This window comes from Bos javanicus, chromosome 13, assembly GCF_032452875.1.
Source record: "Bos javanicus breed banteng chromosome 13, ARS-OSU_banteng_1.0, whole genome shotgun sequence".
In the NCBI taxonomy this organism is placed as follows: Eukaryota; Metazoa; Chordata; class Mammalia; order Artiodactyla; family Bovidae; genus Bos; species Bos javanicus.
The window spans coordinates 36,517,041-36,543,799 of NC_083880.1; the positions used below are offsets into that span (position 1 = coordinate 36,517,041).

The window sequence follows — 26,759 nt, forward strand, 5'->3', positions numbered from 1 at the left end:
AGTGAAAATATTTGCTTTTTTTCATTTTTCTGAGAGCAAAGCAAGGCGCAGTAGAATATAACATATATACATGACTAGTGAGTGCAAGTTGCTCAGTTGGGTCCGACTGTTTGCCATCCCAGGGACTGTAGCCCACCAGGCTTCTCTGTCCATGGAGTTCTTTAGGTAAGAAGACAGGAGTAGGTTGCCATTTCCTTCTCTAATTAGGGGAGATAGGGGAACTAATTATTTACTTTTTGAAGATTGATCTTCCAGTTAAAATATTTAATTCACAATATTGAAAGGAGACCTGAAGTGTACCTCCAAAGTAATAATGATTTTTTAAAAACACGCATATATGTATACAACCAAGTATACAGCCCATGATAAAATGATAATGTGATTTCTATAGATCTGCCAACTCAGTTTTGAAAAGCGTTAAAACTTTCTTCAGTAATTTGTAAATGTCAGCACAGTTGGATTTTTGTCCATTTATTCTTACATAAATTCAGCGCCTATTCTGTGCAGTCCCCATAGATACACCTTGAGGAAGATACATGAGCACATATGAAGAATAGTGAAGGCGATAGGAGAAATAGTGGGTAAAAAGAGGGAACACCCAGAAATAGTGTGGAGCACATAGGAATGGAGATAGGGTTGAAGAATACTTTGCAGACAGAGGATGTAGTCCATATAAGGTGACAGCCGGAGATTGAGTGTGAGGTGACCAGAAGAGGCAGGCATCAGTCAGGAGTGGGAGGCGAAGAAAGAAGGGTTTCAGTACAGTGACTAGTATGTGAAGTCCCACAAAGAAAATAATTTGTCAAGTTCGAGGATGTAAAGCAGACTTCGAACTGTGGCTGATCAATAGCTTATAAAAAAGGAAAGGGCAGGAGCTGGATAGTAGTGCCTGTGAGTCAGGGCTGGACATCCTGGTTTGCCCAGGACAGTCTTGTTTTTGCCAGACTGGTTCCCGTGTTATTAACAACCTCCCTTTTAATTTTACTTGTTTCCTTATTTAGATGATATATTCTATGGACTTTCTAATTATGGGCTTATTCAAAAGTTTGAATTTCATTCTAGGAGCAGTGGAAAGTCATCAGAAGGGTTTGAATAAGTGACGCCATCAGTCTTGAGTGTAATATGCACAGCAGTTCCCTGGGGTGGAGGGGTGGTGGCAGGATGAGAGGAATGGGTCCCGAATGGAGGAAGCCAAGGTGGGAGCCTGTAGAAATGATTAGGGTGATATGTGATTGTGGTCCTTACAAAGAATGTGAAGGATGGAGGCAAGGGAGTGGGAGATAGGTGGAATTGGATGTAGCTTCAATACGAGGTGTTGGGACAGCTGCTTAATTATTTGGGAAAAATAAGAAAGAGGCCTACTAAAATGAAATCCAAATATATTAAAGATGGAAGTGTAACAATTGAACCATAATCATGGGATAGAAAAAGAGCATTTGCAGCTTCAGGGACATTTGGACAAACACACACACATGAAAAGTTTTTAAAAAATTCATACATAAGGTTGGAAGGAATAACATCTTTATAAATGATTTATGATATTGCCTTTAATAAGATATGCTAGTTTATTTGTTGTTCAGTTGCTAAGTCGTGTCCAACTCTTTGCGACCCCATGGACTGCAGCATGCCAGGCTCCTCTGTCCTCCATTGGCTCCCAGAGTTTGCTCAGATTGGTGTCCATTGATTTGGTGATGTTATGTAACCATCTCATCCTCTGCTGCTCCCTTCTCCTTTTGCCTTCAGTCTCTCCCAGCATTAGAGTGTTTTTCTAATGAGTTGGCGCTTTGCGTCAGGAGGCCAAAGTACTGGAGCTTCAGCAACAGTCTTTCCAATAGTTTACTACTTTGGCTTTAGTTTCACCTTTAACATAGTGACTTGATAAAACTTTAAGAAATAAACAGAAAGCAATTTTGGATAATACATAATTGTGTTTTGAATTTAAATTAGAAAATAGAAGTCTCTATCCGTTGCTTTCCTAGTGAAGACCATTCATATGCTTAATGACTTTTTATTTCTTCTGTAAATCATGTATTCATATACTTTTAGTGATAGTTCATCTTGACTGCATTACCTTTCATTCTTTTTTGTATACAAAAATATTGCATATACATTTCCCACCATTGTAAATAGGGTAATAGGATGAACTACTTCCTGTATTGGATTACACTTAGTCTTTGAATTGATCAGTTGCCATATACAAAAAACTAATAATTGTTATTCAATAGTGTCTACAAAATCCAGCCTTATTGTCCAAATCTTAAAGTCCAGGAAAAGTAAAGTATAAAGGACGCCACATGGTGAGAAAATGTCTGTCACAAAAGGCCATATAGATGTAACACACTCTAAAGCATGCTGCAGTGGGGGAGGGCAAGGACCCAGGTAGGGGCACTGAAGGAGGGAGCCTGATTTCTACAGAGACTTTGTTTCCAGAGAAAGCAGAATCATCAGTAAATAAAAGCACTTCCTAGGCATCACGTTGCCACGTTAAAGGCAAATCAGCCTCTTTGAGTTGTCATTCAGTGGCTCTTTTTTGATAAAAGTGAGGTGACATCATCTCTAGAACATGGTTTTATAATTTAGGAAGTCAGGGAAAATTTGGTAGATTTTTAAAAAGGCAATAAAATAAAAAGATTTGTTGTAATTTTTTAGCTTTCCAAAACATTCACTTACCAGAAATTACTCATTGCCCGGGCATGCAGAATGGATGAGACTTCATTAAAGCATACTGAAGGGAAAAGTTAAGCTTCCTTCTGGAGGAATAAATCAAGGTTACTCATCCTTATGAGTTAGACACTTAATTCTAAGGACCTGACAGATACTTAGAACATAGAATTGACTCCAGGGGGTCCAAGGCAGCAAGAGCTCAGGAGCCTGATGAGTTACAAAGCCCAGTGTTCCATTTCCTGCAGATTCTTCTAAGCAACAGGTAAACCCATCAGTTGTGATTGGTGGCTATGGCATATGGAAACACAATTTCATTTAGGTATTGCCTTTTGAAAGGAAAATCTGTATAGTGAAGAATAAATTGGTTAAAACAGAAGAGTGGAAAACAAAGTTACTTTTACTTGTCCAAAATAAAAATGTTGGTAACCAAAACTACTTATGCAGCAAAGCTGTTAAAAATTATGAACTTGGTATCTGTAAATCTTGAAAGTTTTTTATTTTTGGAATCCAGATATGAAAATACAACACTAAGGAGGAAAAATACATAGCTGGTGTTTTATCATTGCCTTTGAACCATCATGAAAGTGTTAGTTGCTCATCATGTCTGACTCTTTGTGACCCATGGACTGTAGCCCGGCAGGCTCCTCTGTCCATGGAATTCTCCAGACAAGAATATTGGAATGGGTAGCCATTCCCTTCTCCAGGGGATTTTCCCGACACAAGGATTGAGCCTGGGTCTCCTGCATTGCCAGCAGATTCTTTACTGTCTGAGCCATCACAGAAGCCCCAGCCATCATATCCACTTTAAAATATGTTCATTCGCATTCACTATTATTTTTACTATGTGCAAGATAGTCACCATAGATACACAGAGAGTGAACAATTCTAGTGCTCTTATTAGATCTGTGTTCCCATCTGAGATTATTCCTCCTGTCTGAAAGACTTCTTATAACATTTTTGGTAATGCAAGTCTGCTGGTGATGAATTCCTTCAGCTTCTGTGTATCTTTAAGAAGTTCACCATATTCCTTGCTTTGAAAAGGTGTTTTTGCTAGGTATAGAATTTTAGGTTGACAGTAGTTTTCTTTGAGTATTTTTAAAGATGTTGCTCCATTGTCCTGTGGCTCACACTGTTTCTGGTGGGAAGTGAGGAGACATTTTTATCTTTCTTCTTTTGTATGTAATGTGCTTTTTTTCTTTGATTTTAAGATTTCCTTTTTTACTAGTTTTATGCAATTTGATGTTATTTTTTTCTGTTTATTGTGCTTTGAAACATTTGGGCTTTTTAATTTCCATCAAATTTGGAGTATTTTCTGTCATATTTCTTCAAACTTTTTAAAGAACCTCTCCTGTCTTTGGAGATGCCAATTAGGTGCATGTAATAGACCACTGAAGTCCCACAGCTCAATAATCCTGTGCTCATAATTTTTCATTATATTTTCTTTATGTTTCATTTTACATAGTTTTTTGCTTTGCCTACAAGTGTTCATCTCATTCAGTGTACTTTTTTTCATTCATTCACTGTACCTTTTAATCTATAGAAGCTTGATTTGAATATTTTTTGTATATCCCAAGTCTCATGTTCAGCCCTTCTAGCTTTTTGAACATTTAGAGTGCAATTATAACTGTTAATTTTCTTTTCTGTGATCTGTCTGTAATTAGAAGATTTCTGTATAATTTTAACATCTGTGTAATTTTTCAGGGTTTAATTAATAGCTTTATATTTTTCATCATTGTGTAGTTTCTGCTTTCTTTACATGCCTGGTAATTTTTGACTGACAGTCATTGTGAGTTTTACTTCCTTTGATGCTGGATATTTTTGTATATTTATAGATAATATTCTTGAGTTCGCATCATGTAGTTAAGTAACCTGGAAACATTTTGATCCTTCAGAGGCTTGCTTTTAAGCTGTGTTAGGTAAGATCTTAGCAGTGTGTAATCTCAGGCTAATTATTTCCCACTATGAAGACAGTACCCTTCTACTAATTCTCTTCAATGCCCTGCGAATTGTGAGAATTTTCCTTTTAACTTGTGGGAACTGGAGCTATCCCTGCCCTGTGCAAGCTTCGGGGATCGTTTCTTCTCATGCAGGGTTTCTCAGCCTCGGAACGGTTTAAGTTTGAGGACTAGTTAATTATCTGGGGTGGGGCGGGGATTGTTCAGCGTGGTATCGGTTGCCTGGGAGCATCTCTGGCCTCTGAGCACTAGATGGCAGGGTGTGCGTGTGCGCTCAGTTGTGTCTGACTCCGCGACCCGGTGGACTGTACACTAGACTCCTCTGTCCATGGGATTTTCCAAGCAAGAATACTGAAGTGGGTTGCGGTTTCTTCCTCCAAGGGATCTTCCTGACCCAGGGATAAAACCTACATCTCTTGCATCTACTGCATTGGCAGGCAGATTCTTTACCACTGAGCCACCTGGGAAGCCAGATGGCAGTGGCATCCTTTGAATCATGACAAACCAAAGATGTCCCCAGACAGCCCTCTGTTCCCGACCACTCTTCTAGTCCTTTCTGGGAGCTGTCCATACACAAGCCTTGGCTAAGGACTCAAGAAACTCTGTGTCTGTGTCGCTCACTCTCCTCTCATCCCTTCGCTGAGAACTTTAACCCCTTGACCTCCTTAGATTCCCAGCTCTCTTGTCTCCACTAAGGAAGACTGCTGCATTCCACCTGGGTTCCTTCTCTTCCAACACAGCCGAGAACCTTGCTCTAGACAGTAAGCTGGGCAGTCTTAGGGCCCACAGTTATTTCCTGTCTCTCAGTGGTCACTGTCCTCTTATTTCATGTCCAGTGTCTTAAAAAACCATTGCTTCATTATCTTTTTCTGAAAATTTTCTCTAATAGGTACCTGGTAACTTCACCTTTGTTTCCATCCTCATTCTTGAACAGTACTTTTGCTAGATACACAATTCTGAGCTGACTATTATTTTTTAATGTGTTTTTATCTTCTCGTTATATTGCTGCTGATCACTCAGTTCTCATTTTTTCCTTTCTCATGATCTGTGTTTTTCTCTCTGATATTTTTAAGAACTACTTTCTGTTTCTGGCATTCTGTGTTTTCACTATGATGTATGTAAGCATGGGTTAATTTTTATTTTTCCTGCTTCCTGAATCTTCAGATTGTGTTTCTCATCAACTGTCAGAAATCTGCAGCTATTATCTCTTCAGATATTTTATCATCTTGATGCTGTTCATTCTATCCCTTTGAAAATTTTGTTGGGTACCACAAACCATAAAGGAAAAAGTATTATTGGGCTCATTAATTTGGATCCTTTTTTTAAAATCAAAAAACACTAATAAGAAAGTGAAAGGACAAGTTACCAAACGGGAGAATGAGAGAATGTATTTATGGCACAAAGCCTTGGATCCAGCATATTACAAAGAGTCGGATACGACTGAGCGCCTGATCTGATCTGATGTGATCTTACAAATCAAGAAGCGAAAGATAGATGGAATGGAAAAATGTGCAAGGATCTTGAACAGGCATTTCATAAAAGATGTTATGAGAAAGATGAACTTTACCATTAGAAGATACCACTGTATACTCAGAATGGTCAGATTTAAACTAATACTGTAAACTGCTGGATCCTGAGACACAGCTAGAACTCACATAGCTGCTGGTGGGAGTGTAGCTGGAGCAACCTGTTTGTCTCATCTGCCTGTGTTGAATGACCCAGACATTATACCCTTAAATACACTTAACCCAAATTAGCGTATCTATGCATCAACAGATATGTGCATAATAGAATTGCTTTAACAGCCAAAAGTGAAAACAACCTCAGTGTCCCTCAGAGGCATAATGGGTAAAGAAACTGTGAAATATATACATGTTGGAGTGCTGCACAATGAAAACAGAATGGCTACCAGTAACAGCATGGATGAATCTCACTTATTAGCAGGAAAAAGAAACATCTGCTTATGATTCCATTTATGCAGTATTTAAGTAGAGGTCATGGTGACTAGGAAGGAGCATACTAAAGGGGCCCCTGGAGTTCTGTTAATGTTGTGTTTCTTGCTTGGGTGATATTTACAGGGACATAGACATTTTTGAAGATTCACATTACAGTACGTACGCTTATGAATTATTATAGTCAATAAGAAAGCTTATAGTCAATAAAGAAACCATTTCTTTGCCTTCTTAAGAGCTTCTGTTTCAGCAGATAGCAAATATATACATAATAACATAAATGTGGTTAAAAGTTATGAGCATGTATTAAAGCAAAGAAGATGGTGCTATGAGATCAAGTAACCTGGGGGTCTGCTTTTACATCAGATGTTTTAGTCACTCCTCTAGAGAAAGAGGCCAGTTATGTAAGCTGAGTGAGGAGAACAGTGGAGGTAAGATAAGGTTGGAGACAAATACAAGACTAGAACGTGCTTCAGAGTTCGAGTTTGCTTTTCATCCCATGCTCTTCATTCATGGACTGTATATAGTCCATGGGGTCACAAAGAGTCAAACACGACTGAGCGACTTTCATTCATTCATTCTTCATCCCCAAACCGGTGTAGATTTACAGGAGTTATTAGTAGACCAGTTACATGATTTACTCTTTTAAGTTTCAAAACAATCACTCTGGCTACACTGTGGGTCATGGATTTGAAAATGAGCCAAAGGTGAATGCAGCTGGACCAGTTGGGGCTCCAGGTAAAAATGCCCCAGGTAAAAAATGATGGCATCGATGATCTAGACCAAGGATATGCCAGCTTTTTATGTAAAAACCGTGTGTGGCTTCTATTCAGTTTCACCATTGTAACATGACAGCCAACATAAACAGACCATACATCAATGAATGAGTGTGGCTGTGTTCCAGCAAAGCTTCATTTACAACATAGGTGGCATAGTCGGCCAACCTCTGCCCTGGACTAGAGAGAAGATAACAAGTGTTAGCATACGTATTAGAAGCAGATTTAACAGGATGTGGGCTGGATGTTGGGAGTGTAGCTGAGAGGAGCGGTTTCAAGGATTTCTAAGCTTCTGGCTGGAAGAACGGATGTATCATACTGATTGGGTGATTGGGGAACAAATCAGGTAAAAGTCTAGACTCAGTCACCCCACATATACTGATGTGTCACGTTTTTCTCACCTTTGGTCTCTAGTGACAACGCACTTGTTTTGAGAACTTTTACTACCATAACAGTCATGACTAGAAATACTTTTTTTTTTAAAATACACATTAGTCATCTATTACACCAAACATTAAAAAGTGAGAATACCACAGAAGAATGAAGACTCATCAGTTGTATTATCAGTACTTTTGTGTTTTCTGCTAATAGAAGGAAAGGAAAAAAGAAATACATGCGTGGTTTCCCCAGTCTCCTGCTGGCCCATTGATCATGTATTTATAGCCTCATTTTCTCCCTCCCTTCAAAAGTAACTCCCCTCACCCCCCGACACACACCCCCTCCCCAGCTGCCACCTTTCTAGGATGAACCAGGGAATACACAGCTTAGAAGGTGCCGTATGCTGATTCTTGGTGTCCGTTAGTGACCATGGAGGGCTGCCTCTGCTGTTCTGCACCCCCCTTGCCCAATTTGTAAGGGGTTTCTTTCCAAGTAGTTGCATTATTATCTTTGCTGTGCCACAATTAGAACATCGATTTCATTTTCCTCATAGTTGGGTGTGCTTAGGGTTTTATATTAAACACTTTTCACCTTTGACTTTGATAGGCTTTGCTCTCTGTGCATGACACTGTGGCTCAGAAGAATTATGATCCTGTGTTGCCTCCTATGCCTGATGACATTGACGATGAGGAAGACTCGGTGAAAATCATCCGCCTGGTCAAAAATAGAGAACCACTGGTGAGTTTTGGTCCATCTTTTATGCTCAGCTATGAGTGGATACCATGATAAAGACCAGTGTGATGGGTGCATATCATTTATTCCCCTCTTTAAAATGTGCTTCCTCTGTGTCTTCAAACTCAGAAATAAACAGAGCATTCACATCTAAAGGAGATGATGGATAAAAATTAAAACAGAGCCAAAGAAAATGGCATTCTTTTGATTATAAATAGCAATCATTTTTAAAATGTTACTGGTTGGCATTTATAAAAGATGACGTGACATGCACCAACTGCAGCTGATTAGAGGTTAAAAAGTGCAACTGAAAATAATTGCTTATGGCTTTTCTAGAAAGCAGATTGATTTTAAAGTGATGAGAAATTAACCAGGAATCTAATAGTTCAAAATGTAGATGTAGCTATTTGTTTTAGCACCGGAATTTAGGCAGCTCTGTGTCATGTCCAGGGCCTGTGGTAGTGGGACAGTGCCTCCCACACACCCCCAGTGGTGTCGAGTCCTATCTTCAGAGCCTTACAAGGCAAAAGGAACTTTTTGTAATTAAAGATCTTGACGTGGGGACCGTCTCGGATTATCAGGTGGGACCAAGGTAATCATAATGGTTCTTATTAAAGTGAAAGAGGGAGACAGAAGGGTTAGAGTTACAAAAAGAGATGTGATGATGAAGCAAGGGCTGGAGTGATGAGACCAGGAGCCAAGGGGTGCTTTTGTACAGTGTCACATGGAATGTGCCCTTGTTTTATTGGGTTTTGATTTTATTTTCATGCCAAGTACATTGCACTAAGAATACTTCAAGGAAGTGTGCTCATAAGGGTTTGGAAAGCAATATGGAACTAGAAAATATTCAGGAATGTAGGGATCAAAAGAAGATTGAGTTAAGTGCTATTAATAGTATCCTGTAGAAAGTGAGACACCATTTCTCAGGTCCATGTTTTCCCTCCAAGGACCAGGAGAATTGGCATATAGCTAGCATTTCTATTCCAGAGTCCTATCTATATTGATGCATAAATATATTTCAGGGCCTTTAACAAGTCCTTTAAGTGTCGAGTACTTTCTGTTCTCTGCACATTCTGGAAGTGGTCCCTCCAGCTGTGACTTTAAAAACCACTTGTGTGCCGGTGACTCCCAGGTCACATTTCTCTTTCTTCTAATCTTTTAAGTTTGTATGTCCATCATTCTGCCCAGTATCTCCATTTGGATGTCTGGTAGACATCTCAGTCTTCACGTGTCCAAAAGTCAGCCGATCTTTGTCCCCGAATCTGTTCCACCCTGTGGTTCCCCAGTGGACAGTCTCATCTTTCCAGTTACTCAGCCAAAAGCCATAGCATCTGATGTCCCACAGATACTGTGTCTCAAGGGACCCAGCTGCAAGTGTTCCCACAGCCTTAGATGCCCTGGAATCTATTCACCACTCGATGTAGGCACCTGATAGGCACATTCAGAGAGGGAAGAACTGATAATCTGCATCTGCAAAAGTAGTATATTTACAACCTTATGAATACAGGGTTATAGAAGGATTCAGAAGATTATTAGTTTTGAATGATAAGGTTAGAAACAGCAATTCTGTTCAGTTTGCCTTAGATAAGTTCTGATTTTGCTACATACTAGTTGTCTGATCTTAGACAAGTCATAACCATTTGTCATGCAATTTCTCATCTATAAAAGATAGATAAGTAGTCTTAAACTCTGGGAGATGGAGGACAAAGAAGCCTGGCATGCTGCAGCCTATGGGGTCGCAGAGTCGTAAACGACTTAGCAACTGAACAACAATAAACAATTTTCGATTACTAGACCTTTCTGATCATTAGGCATACTTTAGTCAGTTGGAGACACATTCTTAAAGTTGATCTAACTACACTAATTAGTTGTAGTAAGAATATTACATTTCTAGTCATCTTGGCTACAAGCTACCTGCAGAAAATACCAGGAATTGGACAGTCTAAGGTTTATAACCATGGAGAGGCACTCATTCAAGTCTTCAGCCTTGAGGGCATGTGTAGGTGATTAAAATGCCACAAAATCATCCTAGCATGGAATTATTTAATTTTTTGTTGTTATTAGGTATGTATTTGATAGCTATCACATATAAAATATCATATATAAAATGCATATGAAAATAAAACTAGGAATCCTTTTGTAATATCTATTTTGTAATGCTATAAATAAATGTGTTCACTGTCAAACTTCTTTTTGGGGGGTGAACTTTGCTCCCACCTAATGTGCGTCTCTCTAGCTGTGTAATGTGACATAGATGGTTTGTCTAAACCACTGCCAGTTTCTTGGAAGAAAGTCATGAAGAGGCATTCAAAGTAACCATTTCTGCTTGCTATGCTGACAAAAAGTGTTCAGTTGATTTGCTTCTAAACACCATAAATGAAGAATTTCTGGATTCTTTTTGAAATTATTTCCTAATCTCCTGCCAGAATGTTAGCTCCATTTGTGCTAAGTATAATCCTAGTACATAAAAACTAGGGGTATCAGATCTTTTTTTTTTCTTTCCATTTTGTTTATTATCATCACTGAGTTTGTTTACTGTAATACTGTAGTAGAAGGGTTGCTGAACTAAAGGTCAGGTGGTCTGGGTTTTAGTTTTCTAGTTTATTTTCTATTCGCTTCACCTTCTCTATGTATATGACCTTATAGGGCTTGGGATAAAGATAAAGTGAAATGAGGAAATACTGTCAAAAAACAAATAGTATTCAAATGTAAGGTTCATAATGGAAAGAAGATACTTGTATACTCCATAGTATTGAAGGGAATAAAGATTCAAAAATTTTTGGACTGTGCTGAAAACCTTAGATGATATATGCTGTAGAAGACTGTGTGTTTAGTGATGAGTATTTGTGAGGTGCCTGACATGATATCTGTTCCTTCTGCCTCCTTTTAATTTTTTTGTAGCTGTTTTTACATTTTCCAGATAAGGTCCTTATTTCTGCCCTCTTTCTTACCACCCGGTATGTGCATTTACCCACAAATTTTATTTTATTTTTTCTTTAAAGGGAGCCACTATTAAAAAGGATGAGCAGACTGGGGCCATCGTGGTGGCCAGGATCATGAGAGGGGGCGCTGCAGACAGAAGCGGTGAGAGTGTACACGTGTTTGGCGGGTGTGGACGAGTCATGTGGGCTTCGTGTGTCACATTTCCGGTATATAACTGAAAGGATAGCAGGATTTAGACAGTACAACAAAACAGTAATAAGGTATTTTTCTCGATGTTCAAATGTGGTTATTGTTCAATTGCTAAGTCGCGTCTTGATTATTTGAGACCGCGTGGACTATAGCACCCAGGCTTCCCTGTCCATCACCAACTCCTGGAGCTTGTTCAAACTGATGTCCATTGAGTCAGTGATGCCATCCAACTATCTCATCCTCTGTTGCCCCCTTCTCCTCTTGCCTTCAATCTTTCCCAGCGTCAGGGTCTCTTCCAGTGAGTCATCTCTTCGCATCAGGTGGCCAAAGTATTGGAACTTCAGCTTCAGCATCGGTCCTTCTAATGAATATTCAGGGTTGATTTCCTTTAGGATTAACTAGCTTGACCTCCTTGTTGTCCAGGGGACTCTCAAGAGTCTTCTCCAGCATCATAGTTCAAATGAACCTATTTAAATAAATGATAAATCTCATTTTGCTTTATGATCTTCGCTTATATGGGCTTCCAAGGTTATAAGACTTATTTCAATGTTTCTGATTTCAAAAGTACTACTGAAGCATGCAGCCTTTAAAAATACTATTTTGAAGATGAAAGTAATGTGCATTTTTAGAAAAAGACTGAGATGCTGCTGCTGTTCCTTTGGCAGTTTTGGTGAGGTTGTGGTCTTGGAGTCGTTCTCTGGGGGCTCAGCCTCTGAAACCTGAGAGGCATGAGGTATGTTGCCCTCACAGGCACTGGGGGACCACACGGCGCGTTCAGTGTGGACACAGTCACAAACCATGGTTTCTTTTGTAGGTAATGCTGCTGGTTTTCTGAATTTGCTTTCTCTCAGGTCTTATTCATGTTGGCGATGAACTTAGGGAAGTGAATGGGATACCGGTCGAGGATAAAAGGCCTGAGGAAATAATCCAGATCTTGGTAAGCTGAAAATTTATTTTAAAATTGCCATGAAAATGAAATTGAATCGCTGTGTTTCAGACCTGGTAATGAACACAGGATTTGGATTCGGCAATCCAGGATTTGGATCCTGACTCTATTAACTTAATCCCTGTGTGTCCTTGGAAAATACCTTCATCTTTTTATTGCTTCCCTGTATTCATCTACAAAATTAGAATAAGAAGTGGTAAATCTCTCACTGGAGGGTTCGAAGATTCAATGAGCTCCTGTAGGTCAGGAGTTTGACAGGGCCTGTCCCAAATTAGGACTTTAATACACATTGCCAGTGATACATTTGTCTCTGGGGCCTATATCTTCCAGGTATATAAAGTAGTGAAACTAACTTAGATATCTGAAGTCTAAAATGGAATGAAACTACTATAGGCCTTGGCAATATAAATTCTCAAATTCATTTATTTATAAGGACAAAATAAAGAGACATTGTCCCTGTTATGTATAAAAACATATTATTAACCTGTCAAGAGTCTTGGTATCTCAAAACAGATCTCAGTGTATATGAAAATTTAGTAAATGATTAAGATAGCATTTTAAATGAGTGTGAAAGCAGTGAGATTGTTTCATAAATGGTATTGGATTAATTGATTATTCAGTTAGAAAAATAGTCCTTATTGTACAACTAAAACTAAATTCCCCCAAATTCAGTTTTTAAAAAAATCATTGTGCTCTGTCATGTCTGACTCTCATGACATGTCTGCTCTGTCACATCTGACTCTTTGTGACCCCATGTACTATAGCCCACCAGCTCCTCTGTCCATGGAATTTTTCAGGCAAGAATACTGGAGCAGGTTGCCATCTACTCCCGGGGAATCTTCCCAACCCAAGGATTGAACCTGCATCTCGTGTTTCTTGCATTGGCAGGCAGATTCTTTACTACTTTTTTTTTTTTTTTTAACTACTGTGCCACCTGAGAAGCCCCCATACTACACTTGATCTTAGCCAAAAGGCCAAGAAAGAATTTCTAACCTTGATGTGAAATTCAAATAGATGTAATGACTAGAACTGAAAACTTTTTCTACAGGAAAAGATGCTGTACATAAAATTTAAAAGACAAATGAGGTTATAGGCAAAATATTTTCAATTTATATGATTAAAGGCTCATATTTAATGTATATGAGAGTTCTTAACAATCATTAAGAAAAAAGCAGTTATAGAACAGCAAAGCATATGTACAGACAAAAATGACCAAAAAACATGATGTCTGAAAAATATTGGACTGGTGGTTATTTAAAAGCTTGATAACACCTAGAGTTAGCCAGATTATGTTAAGTCACTTCAGTCATTTCCAACTCTGTGCGACCCCATAGACGGCAGCCCACCAGGCTTCCCCGTCCCTGGGATTCTCCAGGCAAGAACACTGGAGTGGGTTGCCATTTCCTTCTCCAATGCATGAAAGTGAAAAGTGAAAGTGAAGTCGCTCAGTCGTGTCTGACTCTTAGCGACCCCATGGATTGCAGCCTAACAGGCTCCTCCGTCCATGGGATTTTCCAAGCAAGAGTACTGGAGTAGGGTGCCATTGCCTTCTCCGTTTAGCCAGATTATAAGGAAATAATGTTTATATGCTTCTGTTGGTAGGATAAACTAATAGCATCTTTTGAGATGGCTAGCTGAAACTGTCCACTCTAAATTTGTGTACTCTTTAATAAGAAATTCAGCTATTGACTTCCCTGGCAGTTCAGTGATTAAGACTGCACTTCGACTGCAGGGAGCATGGGTTCAATTCATGGTCAGGAAACAAAGATCCCACATGCCATGCAGCATGGTCTCTCACACATACACACACACACAAACACAAAAGCATTTACAAGAAATTCAACTGTTGCAAATTAACCCTAAGGAAATAATTTGGCATATGTGTATAAACAAGATAGTTTAAAAATGTCTAGAAACTGTTAAGGTTGCACTGATTGAATAATTGTTCACCCAAGTGATGGATTATTGTGAAGTGTCCACACTGGCTGATAGACCTTATGATTTAGTAATAACGATAGTACTGCTGCTGCTACTGCTGCTAAGTCGCTTCAGTCGTGTCCGACTCTGTGTGACCCCATAGACGGCAGCCCACCAGGCTCCCCCATCCCTGGGATTCTCCAGGCAAGAACACTGGAGTGGGTTGCCATTTCCTTCTCCAGTGCATGAAAGTGAAAAAATAAAGTGAAGTCACTCAGTCATGTCCGACACCTAGTGACCCCATGGACTGTAGCCCACCAGGCTCCTCCGTCCATGGGATTTTCCAGGCAAGAGTACTGGAGTGGGGTGCCATTGCCTTCTCCGAACAATAGTACTAGTGATTGCTTACACTGATTGAGCCCTTAGTGATACTTGTTTTAAGGGCTTTACATAAATTAAAACACATGCACAAACTAGAAGAATGGGAAGAGATTATTGAGAAGACTTGCTTTCTTTCTACTTTCTTTCAATACTCTTAGTAAGATTAGTGAGTTACTTTTATGATAAGCAATAGCAACAATATTATCATTTTGAAATCACTCCTTTATGAAATTCTGATATTTATGCTGTTAAACTCCCATTTTATGTGAAAGTCTATGTTGCACTAGAGTTGCTTCCATATACTGACAAAACTGATTCTATGCTCTAAAAAATGAACTTATTTACAAAACAGAAACAGAGTCACAGATCTAAAAAAACAAATTTATGGTTCCCGGGGGCATTGGGGGAGGGATAAATTGGGAGGTTGAGATTGACATATATACACACTGCTATGTATAAAATAGATAACTATTAAGGGCCTACTGTAGAGCAAAGGGAACTCTACTCAATACTCTGTAATGACCTATATGGGAAAAGAATCTAAAAAAAGAATAGGTATATATATAACTGATTCACTTTGCCGTACAGCAGAAACTAACAGTACTGTAAATCACCTATACTCTAATAAAAATTTTAAAAAGTGAAAAAAGGCTGACTCTATGCAGCTTTTCCCATCTTGACTTTCAGTGACTTTATGCTGATACATTAAAATTGGCCATGGTGGGAGTATTCACATCATGGAAATTGACAGACAGTACCAGTCGGGGCCTTTTTAACCAAACAGTTTCCTGGTTACAGCACTTGCTGATGGCTGAGCCTCAGAGAGGTCCACTCTTCTTCTCTCCCTCGCTTCCTGTCTCCACCTTTTCCTCTTTTCTTCCATCCTTCATTCCTCTTAAATATGTATCAGATATTTAGAGCTTTCACAGAGCTTACAGTTTAGTGGGTGTGACAGACATTAGGGCTTCCCTGATGACTCAGAAGGTAAAGAATCCACCTGCAATGCCGGAGACCCAGGTTCAATCCTCTGGAGAAGGGAATGGCAACTCTCTCCAGTATTCTTGCCTCAAGAGTTCCATAGACAGAGGAGCCTGGGGTCGTGAAGAGTTGAACATAACTGAGTAACTAACACTTTCAGTACCTTTCATGTTCACTCGAAATATAACTAGTTTGATCAGTAAAACTTGGAAGCGATTTCTTCAACAGACATTAAGAAATAATTGTATAAGTAATTATATAGATCTGGTTATGACAAACGCTAAAAGAAGGGAAAGAATGGTATAAGAATGTGTTAAAGGAAGACCTACTCTTAAAAAATTTTTTTTTCTGAAGTATAGTTGCTTTACAATGTCATGCCAGTTTCAGGTGTACAGCAAAGTAATCCAGTAACACACGCAGATTCTTTTGCAGACTCTTTTCTGATATAGATTATTATAGAATACTGAGCAGAGTTCCCTGTGTTAGACAGTAGGTCCTTGTTACCTACTGTCGTGTGAGGTAGTCAGCAAAGAATCGTGGGTATTGTTGCTTGTTTTCATTAAATTAGATAATCTTTTCATCTTTTAATTAATCTACATCATTTGGTACTTTACTTACTAACCAGAATCTATAGAGATGAGTGTTCTTCATTATTTTTCTGATGAACCTTGCAACTGATTGGGTCATGTATCTATAACCACATTGCTGACAGTTGCAGGTATTTTGTCCCTGAAAATGAGATCCTTGGATGTGAAGGTCTGAGCCTCACACGCAGTCTGTTCTTTGCATTTAATCCTGTCTGTGTAAGGCACTGTGCATAGTGTGTTTCTATTTTGAAGTAACATGGATGGTAATATATTCACCGGCATTTTTAAAGTACACAGGAGGTAAAAGTGGATTTAGTGGTTAATGTTTTTTAACTTATTTGACAAACTTTAGCACTTTCTCACGTTACAGGAATTTCTACAAAAATAGTTTCCTTGGTTTGTTTTATCTAAGAGTAGAAAATCCCAAGCTTGTAAATTTTCAGAATCATTTCATTTTCTACCTATTTTAGTTCCTTTCTCTTTGGTTCCCGAGGTTTTCTTATAACACTTTCTTTCCTCTGATAACAGGCTCAGTCGCAGGGTGCAATAACGTTTAAGATTATACCCAGCATCAAAGAAGAGACACCATCGAAGGAAGGCAAGGTAATCATTCCTTAAAAATCCTTTTTCTTTCCCCCCAGGAGGAACTAATGTTTTTCCATTCAATACATATCTTTTTTGTTTCAGCAAGTTGACCTTAATATTCTGTTTTTTAAATAAATCAGAGTTAGACGAATACTGGCCATTTCACATTTACTCTTTATATTTATTCATCGTAAATGGAACTCTCTTCTAGATGTTTATCAAAGCCCTCTTTGACTATGACCCTAATGAGGATAAAGCAATTCCATGTAAGGAAGCCGGGCTTTCTTTCAAAAAGGGAGATATTCTTCAGATTATGAGCCAAGATGATGCAACGTGGTGGCAAGCAAAGCATGAAGGAGATGCCAACCCCAGAGCAGGACTGATTCCCTCTAAGCATTTCCAGGAAAGGTGAGTTCCTGGCACAGAATCATGGCCTGTCTGCAGCTGACCTTTTGTTCCCTGCAAAATACCATTTCAGCATAGTTGTGATAAAATAAGCCCTGAAACCTTGCCTTCGAAGCCTCTATCCCTCAGGTTTGGATTTCTGTTTTGTCTAATGAAGTATGAATAATGACCAAAAATAACATGACAGTCTCAGGTCATATTCACTTTTTGTTATGAAGCAAATGGAAAATAGCACATTAATATCTGAAACTGCATTGATGTGAAAGCTAGAAGAAAAAAAAGTGATTTCAGAGTCAGGAGAATTTATAAAAATTTGGAAGTTAGAGGATTTATTTCTTAATTTGAGTAGATTGCATTGTATTCATTTTTTCCTCCAACTTTCCATTTTTTATTAAGACTTTTAGTATTTTGGTATTATATTAGTCTTGGATCTGTCCTGAAAATTGATAGGCATATTGACCTTCTTTTCCTCAGGAGACTGGCTCTGAGACGACCAGAAATATTAGTCCAGCCCCTGAAAGTTTCCAGTAGGAAATCATGTAAGTTTGTTAATAAGAATGCAGAAAACCTAAACCTTGCTGTTTATTTTTGACTATTATAGCAGGTGTTTGTGGTAGAATAAGAGGCCCTATTACATGTGGTAACTTTTGGATCATCTTTTCATAAGAACCAACAAGTAAGAAATTTGTAATGGGAATGGCAAAGTGAATCTTTTGAAGAAAGGGGTCTTTGGGGTTGTTTATAATAAACCCATGACTCACTCTTTAAGGAAAAAAAAAAGATTGCTACTCTTTTGTTTTCTGAATTTAGGTATTTTATATTGTAACCTAAAATGCATCTCTGTAAAGCTAAGAGGTTTGGTTTAGATAATTCTTGGTAAAGATTAGAGGGGAAAAAAAATCCATCATTTTCTTGGGCACAAAAGGACTTGTGCCTAAAACAGTTGTTCTTGTTCTCTTTTGTTCCTTGTTTGTTTTGACATCATAGTCAAAACGAAGCTCTGACCTTCACCCTGTCTGTTCAGAGTTATTACCAGACTAGATTAAAAGAAAATAAGAGTAAGAAAAACAAGGATGTAGGATTGCTGGAAGAGATAGTGTGCTTTTTCTTTCAACCTACCCTTTTCTCAGCCTCTCTTGACTTCCCATCTCCCACCTCTTATAAGTCCCCAGCTTATCTTTAAATGTCCCGTTTTATCTTCTTTGTTTCATGGTTCTAGGTATTTTAAGAGTTTTTTAAAAGCCCTTTGTTTTCAGCATAGAAATTGTACATTAAAAGGTGAAATGAGCAAATAAACGGTCCTGGAATTATACACCAACATCTGTTTTTGGTATCGCTGTGCTTTTCACATCTCCTGTTATTTCTGTCAGTTAGTAGGAGCATAGAGCCCAGGAATCACGTTAGAAGGGAGCCAAACTGCAGTCGAGTATAAATCTCACCAGCAGGCTTCAAGCAGAGCACTGATGCAAAAGCCTGCTTGTTCTTGCTCTGTTCAGTCTGGGCAGAAGGAAGAAACCCTTATCGTAGACAGCCAAATGGACTGTGACACTGAGGGCTTCAAGTTTAACCAGAGTGTTGCGTTGTTCAGCGTGATGAATTTTCACTGGGAGCACATCCAGAGGCCCCTACCCGACTTGCTCTCTGAGGGACTTTTGAATTTGAGGGCCTGCACACTTCTTATATATGTGGGACAAAATATGTGTAACCTGAAAATGAAGTAGATGTGATTCTACTCAAATCTGAATGCATACTCAAATTGGCTTGGGTTTTAGACAATGTAGAAATGTACAATTGGTTATAATTATGAATGTTCACTTATGTAAAATTTTTGATAGATGTATTTTTTTTTTTTAAAGAACTGTACAAAGTAGAGAGGTTGTCTTTTTAACAGCTCTCCCCACTGGTTTCAGTGTAAATGTTTGTGAATGTAAGAGGGTGTGTGTGTTTGTCTGTGGGTGTGTGTGTAGAAGCACTAATTATAATGGAGATTTTTTGTCTTTGAATGTACATAATTTCTTTTATATGTTAAAACTCTGGTATCTGAGCCCGAAGACTTGTCGTTATGGAATGTGGAGGTCCTTTCACCTTTTTTTCCTTTTCTTCTTCTCTCTCTTTTTTATAACCTAGATTTTGATTCACTGAGAGATGCATTGTTCTCATATTTAGGTGTTCCTTATTTTTAAATAAAAATAAATCTGGTCAATATTAGCTGGAATAAATCACTAGCATATAGTAATACAGCCTTGTTCAGAGAAGCTTTATATTTCTGTGAAAATTAAATAGAAAGCCAATGTCTTTATTCTCAAAGCATTGAAATTCCATTTGAAATTTCTTTGAATGTTGTCTCATAAACCCCTGAACTCAAAAGTTATGCAAAAATCATTGCACTGGATCTGAACATTTTTAAAAGCATTTAAAGCACTTTGTTTTGTAGCCTGTGTATTTGAAAATGATTTTTTTTTTAATGTAACAGAATCTCATAAAAGCCGTCTGACTCAACACTTCCTGGACTTCAACTTTTGGTACTTAGATTGTTGGAGTAGGACATTCATGTTTTCATGCCCTTTGCTGAATTGTAGAATAATACTATGAAGAAAAGCAGAAAGCTAATATATAAAGTCTTTTATTTTTATATTTCATTTTATTGAAAAAATCTATATATATTTTATAATCATTCTATTTAATTACATTGAATAACATATAATAGGTTTTAAAGTTTCTGATTTAATATAAAATTTCTAAAAGAAGAATAATCCACCTTGGTATTTATAAATTTATGGAAAAAACTCATGTTTATAAAAATTTTCTTCACAAAATTTCACAAGGGCACTTAAAACCTCGAAAGATAATGGTTAAGGCATGGAATTTAGAAAAATGACTAATCTAAAAATGTCAAATTAGCCAGTTAACTTTTTCACAAAGTGATTGCTTTTGCATTACTAGTGTTTTACTCTTTATTTTAAATGAAGAGTAAACTGTATAACTGAAGTCTGCATGGAGGAAAAGTTGGTGGGTAATGGCCCTGGTCCTATAGGGGTTCAGTTAATGTGAGTGTAGAAGTCAAGAAGGGTTGGAGCATCCCAGGGCTGTGTTATCTCTGCCTTTGTGTTTGTGCTAGAACTCTCGTTCCTGGCTCCATGAGACCCAGAATAAAGGAAATCAGTTTTATTCTGAATAAAATTAGAAGACTTCCTCAGGCTTTACAACTGCCATCCTTATATGCAAAATTCTGAGTGTATGTGGTATTCAACCTTGATGCTTAATTATAGTTCCTCTCCTTAAGAATCCACGTATATCTAATACATATCCAGAAAAATGGGCTCCTCAAACAAAATAATTTGCTTCTTACACATTCTTTAAAACTAAAACATGAACTCTTAAAACTAAAACATTCCTGAATCTTAGAAGTTTGACGTAGCAATTCATCTCCTCTTCTTCCACTTCCTCCTCCTCCTCTTATCCAACAAAGAAATTTTTTTTAACTTTTTATTCTATATTGGAGTGCAGCTGATTAACAATGTTGTGATAGTTTCAGGTGGACAGCAAAGGGATTCAGCCATCCATATACTACATGTATCCATTCTCCCCAAACTCCCCTCCCATCCAGGCTGCCACGTAACATTGAGCAGAGTTCCCTGTGCTGTACAGTAGGTCTTTCCAACAAAGAAGTTTATATGCAGTTTTGTCTGCTTGCCTTCCCTGCTTCATCTAATGCTGGGCTGTCACATAATGAATGTTAATAATACAGACAGAAGAACAGAGCTGGAAGGCTGACACGTGTTCTTTGCTGTGATGAGGGTTTAGATAGTCACCAGAAGGACACACTTATTGAGTGACTTCACTTTCACTTTTCACTTTCATGCATTGGAGAAGGAAATGGCAACCCGCTCCAGTGTTCTTGCCTGGAGAATCCCAGGGACGGCGGAGCCTGGTGGGCTGCCATCTGTGGGGTCGCATAGAGTCGGACACGACTGAAGCGACTTAGCAGCAGCAGCAGCAGAAGGACACGGTGTTTGGGGCTGAGTACGAGCACATTTTATGTTTCAAGTGGTACGTAGGGATAGATATCCTGACAGACAACTTGGCAGCTTGCGATACTTGTGTCAATATAATTTAAAGGAACTATGTTTCTTCTGTCAAAACTGATTTTTATAGTTCAGTTGCGTATGTAATGCCATATGATGTCACCTAACTTCTAAAAAGAAATATGAATTTCTTTGATTACTTGAAATATTATTTGTTCCCTTTCTATTGAAACGTAAGTATATAAGTTAGGAATTAGCTTCTTAGTAGCATAAACTTTAACTTCAATTCGATGTAATTTATATTTAAATCGAGTCTGTGTGGGATTCAGAAAAGGCTCTTATTCATGGAGTCTATTTTACTGCAGAATGTTCAAGTATATTTATTTACAGTGCTTATTTACCTGTTTTTAGTTATCAAAGTATAAATACCTGAATATTTCTAATAATGATGATTGAATATTAATGAAAATATTTCCTTTTACAAAATAGCTTTAATAGAATTCCAGTTATAAAAAATAATTGTACAACTTACTGACTTTTAAAAAATTATAAGGTAGAGACAAAATATTTTAGAATTTGTTTTAACCAATTTTGATTGTTATCATGTGGGTAAAAAAGAAAACATTTAACTGCAGTCAAAGGGTGTCCATTTAAATAGAGTGTCACCAGGTTCATTCAAAGACAAATATTTTGTGAACTGAAGATCACAGTCTACTAGCAATACAGTTTAAACATTGAGGAAAAGAGTGAATTCATTCACATGGTACCAGTGTTCTGGAAGGCCAAACAATATATATATGTATATATCATTACTCTACAGGTTGTTATAACAGTACTTTTCAAGCTGAGTAAGCCCCTTCTTCCTGGCATCTTAGATAATGTTTATTTACTGTTTTCATACATACATTTAATTCAAAAATTAACAAATAGAGTATGTCCTTAAATTTGTGTGTCTAATACTTTGTCACACATTTTCTGAATATTGGTGGGATTGTGTGTAAGAGAAACATATGAGGTTTTAAAAATATGAGAAATCCTTTTTTGCCCCGACACCTTTTGGGAGATATCAAAGATCAGTTTGTGTAGAAAGAGGTGTAGGTGAATTAAGTTGTAAATTGCACATCTGGTCATGATATGGTTGAGGTGAAGACCTTTCTTGTTGTTGCTTAGTTTTCATCTCAATGGACTGTGATCTCCTCACACACATAATTGCATTGGAGAAGGAAATGGCAACCCACTCCAGTGTTCTTGCCTGGAGAATCCCAGGGACGGGGGAGCCTGGTGGGCTGCCGTCTATGGGGTCACACAGAGTCGGACACGACTGAAGTGACTTAGCAACACACACATAAAGATAAGACTGTCAGGGTGTATGTGTTTAGCTTTTCCATGTGAGAGATTCTCAACCGTACTGTCTTCTGCCTTTTGTCCTGGGACCCTGGTTCATACAGGTAAGAGAGTTGACCAGTGGTTAGAGGTCTGCTCTGTGGTCATGGATCACTGCAGCCTTTAGGGGAGTACAGTGAGGGGTGTGTGGTCTGAGAAAGCAGTTTCTAGAGTGGGGCCTAACTCTGCCCCAGAGAATATCCCACCAATACAGACACAGTTTCTCCACTTGTCAGGAGCATCTGATGGGTCCCACTCTGGTAACCTCTAGCAACAAGTCCATCCTGCCGGGGATGCAGTGCTTTTCCTCCCTCTGAGGACACTGCTCTCTCTCATTGTGACCTTGGTCTGTCTCTCCTCTCTGCTTTTTATAATTGTTGCATTCTGCATGTCGGTGCTCAGTGATGTAGAGCGGACTCTTGCTGCAGCTGGGAGAGGAGAAGGCCCTTCCCTGGCTCCCCTGGCAGGCAAACACCTACGAGGCTGAGGATTCTGGGTGGGCAGCAGGCTGGAGTAGTGGAGGGTGGAGGGAGGTAGTCGGGAAACTTGACAGAAATGTGTTATTTCCAGGGACTTTTCCCTTAACTTAGGTTTCCTAGTTTGAAGCTCCAGGTATTAAAAAGTGACTTTTGGGGTGATTGCATGGTAATTCAAAACTCAGACTCTGGAACTCAACTGCATGGGTCCATGTCCCATGTGCCACTTATGAGTGCCTTATCCCTCTCTACCTCTGATTTCCCATCTGTAAAATGGGGATAATACTTCCAGCTTCATAGGGTTGTTGGAGAATTATGTAACATTATCCATTTGATGTGCATTCAGCAGTGCCTAACTGAAGCAAGAGTCCTGCAGCTTACCCCAGCTCTCTTCTGAGATCCACCTTTTATATATTTTTCCTCTTTGCTTTTTCTACTGGGTTCTATTAAGCATGATACTTGCTATTGGATATTTATGTGTATGTTTTGTCATGCTAAAAATACCATCTCTTCCTACTTTAGAATTGCAAGGAGGAAATGTTCTTTTGAGAATTTATGCAGCATATTTAGGACCTCTTATTAGAATATGAAATGTACATATGCTGCATATATTTTAAGTTACAGATTTTATTTTTATGTGGATGGACTTGGTGTTTTAATTTGTGTGTGTGTGTGAGAGAGACATGGCTTTTTATCATCTGATTTATGTAATGTGGAGTCTTTAATCAAGAGTGCAATATTCAGTCTATCTTATTGTGTATTATCACAAAAGTACACTCTGTTTGACAATCTATTATGCTTTACAGCAGAATTGTCTGAGATCACAGGTTGGTCAATCTTTAACATGACTTGTTTTTATTTCTACTTAGATGTTGGGCTTGGCTATCCTGTGTCACATCCCTTCATTGTTTGTTTTCTAATCATTTATTTTAGATGCACGTGGCATTTCAGAGCTCCTAAGAAATGAGGATAAATAAATTCACAACTTGAGTGACTCATACTATAAACCTGAATAGTAATAATTAGCTTGTCATCTTGGCAAATGACTGTCCCAATAAAGCTAACGCAGTTTGAAGACCCATGGGTATTTGAAAAGTAAAAATAAGATGTTGTGCACACTTTCTCCTAAGTGTTTTCTTTGGCTTCTGTGCTGTCCTGTGAAGAGAGAAGCCAGCAGAGAGCTATTCTGATTGGTCCTGTTCACTCAGTAAGGTCAGGTAGCAAAACATCTCCTGCCTTGACTTGTGGTTACAATGTTCTTCTGTTAAATATCCAGTTCTCTCTCCTTCATTAACTGAAGAGGAGGCTCCTAGGTCAAACCTAACTCATAATGCCTTCTTGTTAGTAACTTAAGAATTATTTCAGATTACTTCTTAAAATACTTTTCATCATGTAATATAGACAGAATAAAAATAAAGGGTTCTGTCTGACTCATTTCATATGTATAGTAAGTTGACGACAGTTGTCAGGATATTGTTACATTTACAGGATATATAGACACTTTAAGGGCAAAATTTGTTGCTTTGAAAATGTTTACTTTTTTTTTTTTACTATTTTCATCATGAAATATCCTTAGTTCTAAATAGTTTAGAAATAGAACTGTACCATGAAAATTAATATAATCCCCTTATAGAAGGTATTTTTAAGAAATGCTGATGGTTTTTTCTGGTTATTTTCCCTTTTGGGTATTTAATAAACTATATGAAGACTTTTGTGTTTTCACTGCTTACGTGTATACATTATTTTTAGACCATAACTACAGTATAGTCTAAAATGTAGTTTTTCAGATTCTATTCTATTCTATTTTATTCATTGACTAATTATTTTGAAATATTTAAAATACATTTGTTTTTTCCCTTTGGCTTTTCTAAGACGAGGAGACAGTTGAGAGTGGTAGGTGGATTTTTTTTTTTTTTTTTGGTCCCTTGGGTGCAGTATCTATCTTCCTACTTTAATTGTATTTTCTGCACATTTAATCATTTCCTCCTTTTCTTTTTTTGTGCTTCTCAGAGGAAATTAAAGGTACATGTATACAAGTTTCCCTGCATAGTCTAGTAATTTTGTTTAGTGCACATATGTAGAGGATTAAATTGACCATAGTAAGCAGTTTATATTTAAAAGATCATTGTACATCCTAACTTTGATCTTGACATTATAGTACCCGCAGTCATGGTTGGACTTTGTTTTAGAAAGAAATGTACACTTGTTTTTTTGCTTCATAAAGCAGCAGTATACACAGTATTCTAATGTAGTACATTACTTTTATCTGTAATAGTCTCAAAGATAAATGAAGAAAACAGTGCTATTCATATCTACTGACAGACTTATTACCTAAGGATGTGGGGAGCGTCTTCTTAACTATTTGATTTCTGCAGTCTGTGTTATTAGTTTTAGAAGTATATTTGTGTAAAGATGAGAAGCCTAAAATAATTAGGACCCCACTACTTAAATTAAAAACTTAAGATTTGCAAAACCCAGTATTTGTTTAATTCTTGGCAATAATTAATAGCATATTGTTTATTTTAAAATGTTTTCATCGTTCATTTTTTTTTTAATCAAAAGAAGGGCTGTGTCTTCATTTTAACCTTTTCTGTCTACTCCAGTGAGCCAAAATAAGTGTTATATTTTACATAGTCTCAAGGAGCCTGACTTACAAAAATAAATTTACTTTAGGGATCAAGTGGTATAATTTTCTTGATTGACAAAATATAAATGTATCAGACAAGTCTGTTAAAATGTTCTTGGAACTGCAATTAAGGCACTTCCAAAGAAGTGTGAAAAAAGAATTGCATGCTGTTTCAAAATGTTACTGTAAACTTAAATATAAAACAAAATGTTTTATGTTTAAGAGTAGCATTGTGAGGGCTGTTCTTTGCTGTGCTTTGTGACTGTTTGAAGTGATTTATTTTTTTGCATCTGTGGCTGGGCTTCTAACTGTTCTGCTTTGTTTCTCGGCTTTCGTTCTGTCTGCTCTTACACTCCATCCAGAAGATGCTGAATATGGTGGTATCAGCAGTGGAACCTATCTAGGTGAGCAATTAGTCATGGAAGAGGAGTTCTTTGTTTCTGTCGCTTTCTTCAAAGCCATTACACTGTTTTGTCTTAAATTAGCATATTTACATTAGCATGCTCTGCTATCAGTCGGGGGTAGCATGAACCTTTATTTTAAACTGGCTCAATTGGTTGGACACAAAGGAATTCAAAATAAATAAATTCAAATTTGGTTTATTATTCAGGAAGCTTCCCAGATGCTCTATTTTTGAAAACCATGATAATTTTTTGATAGAGGATGACAAAGCATCTATTTGTGCTAAGTAAGTTTACTGAATTAGTTGTCTCTGGATTTCTCTAAATTATCTAGCTAGCTGTAAATTATTCAAAACTTCTAAATAACTTGCATCTTCCTAAATAACTTTGGTTCCATTTTCTAATGACTTATTATTCCCATAACCCCCCTCAGAATACCCACTGATCAGCTCCCTGTACA

The 26,759-nt window shown here is 37.8% G+C and overlaps 1 protein-coding gene and 2 long non-coding RNA genes across 7 annotated transcripts in view; 1 reads left to right on the forward strand and 2 right to left on the reverse strand.

The window, feature by feature from the left end:
- The window catches only part of MPP7 (MAGUK p55 scaffold protein 7), a 225,267-nt gene that overhangs the window by 147,695 nt on the left and 50,813 nt on the right, over positions 1–26,759 (forward strand). The window contains exons 6-11 of the mRNA XM_061436267.1: positions 8,332–8,463; positions 11,460–11,541; positions 12,441–12,526; positions 16,927–17,001; positions 17,195–17,391; positions 17,863–17,927. Coding sequence (XP_061292251.1) covers positions 8,332–8,463; positions 11,460–11,541; positions 12,441–12,526; positions 16,927–17,001; positions 17,195–17,391; positions 17,863–17,927 — 637 coding nt within the window. The remainder of the gene's footprint in view (positions 1–8,331; positions 8,464–11,459; positions 11,542–12,440; positions 12,527–16,926; positions 17,002–17,194; positions 17,392–17,862; positions 17,928–26,759) is intronic.
- LOC133259148 (uncharacterized) overlaps positions 1–26,759 on the reverse strand; it is a 184,644-nt gene that overhangs the window by 47,477 nt on the left and 110,408 nt on the right. The window lies entirely within an intron of this gene.
- On the reverse strand, positions 1,363–6,041 carry LOC133259150 (uncharacterized). The gene is made up of 2 exons (XR_009740292.1): positions 2,671–6,041; positions 1,363–1,884 (listed from the first exon to the last, which is right to left on the reverse strand). It is a non-coding gene; the product is annotated as an uncharacterized LOC133259150 (long non-coding RNA).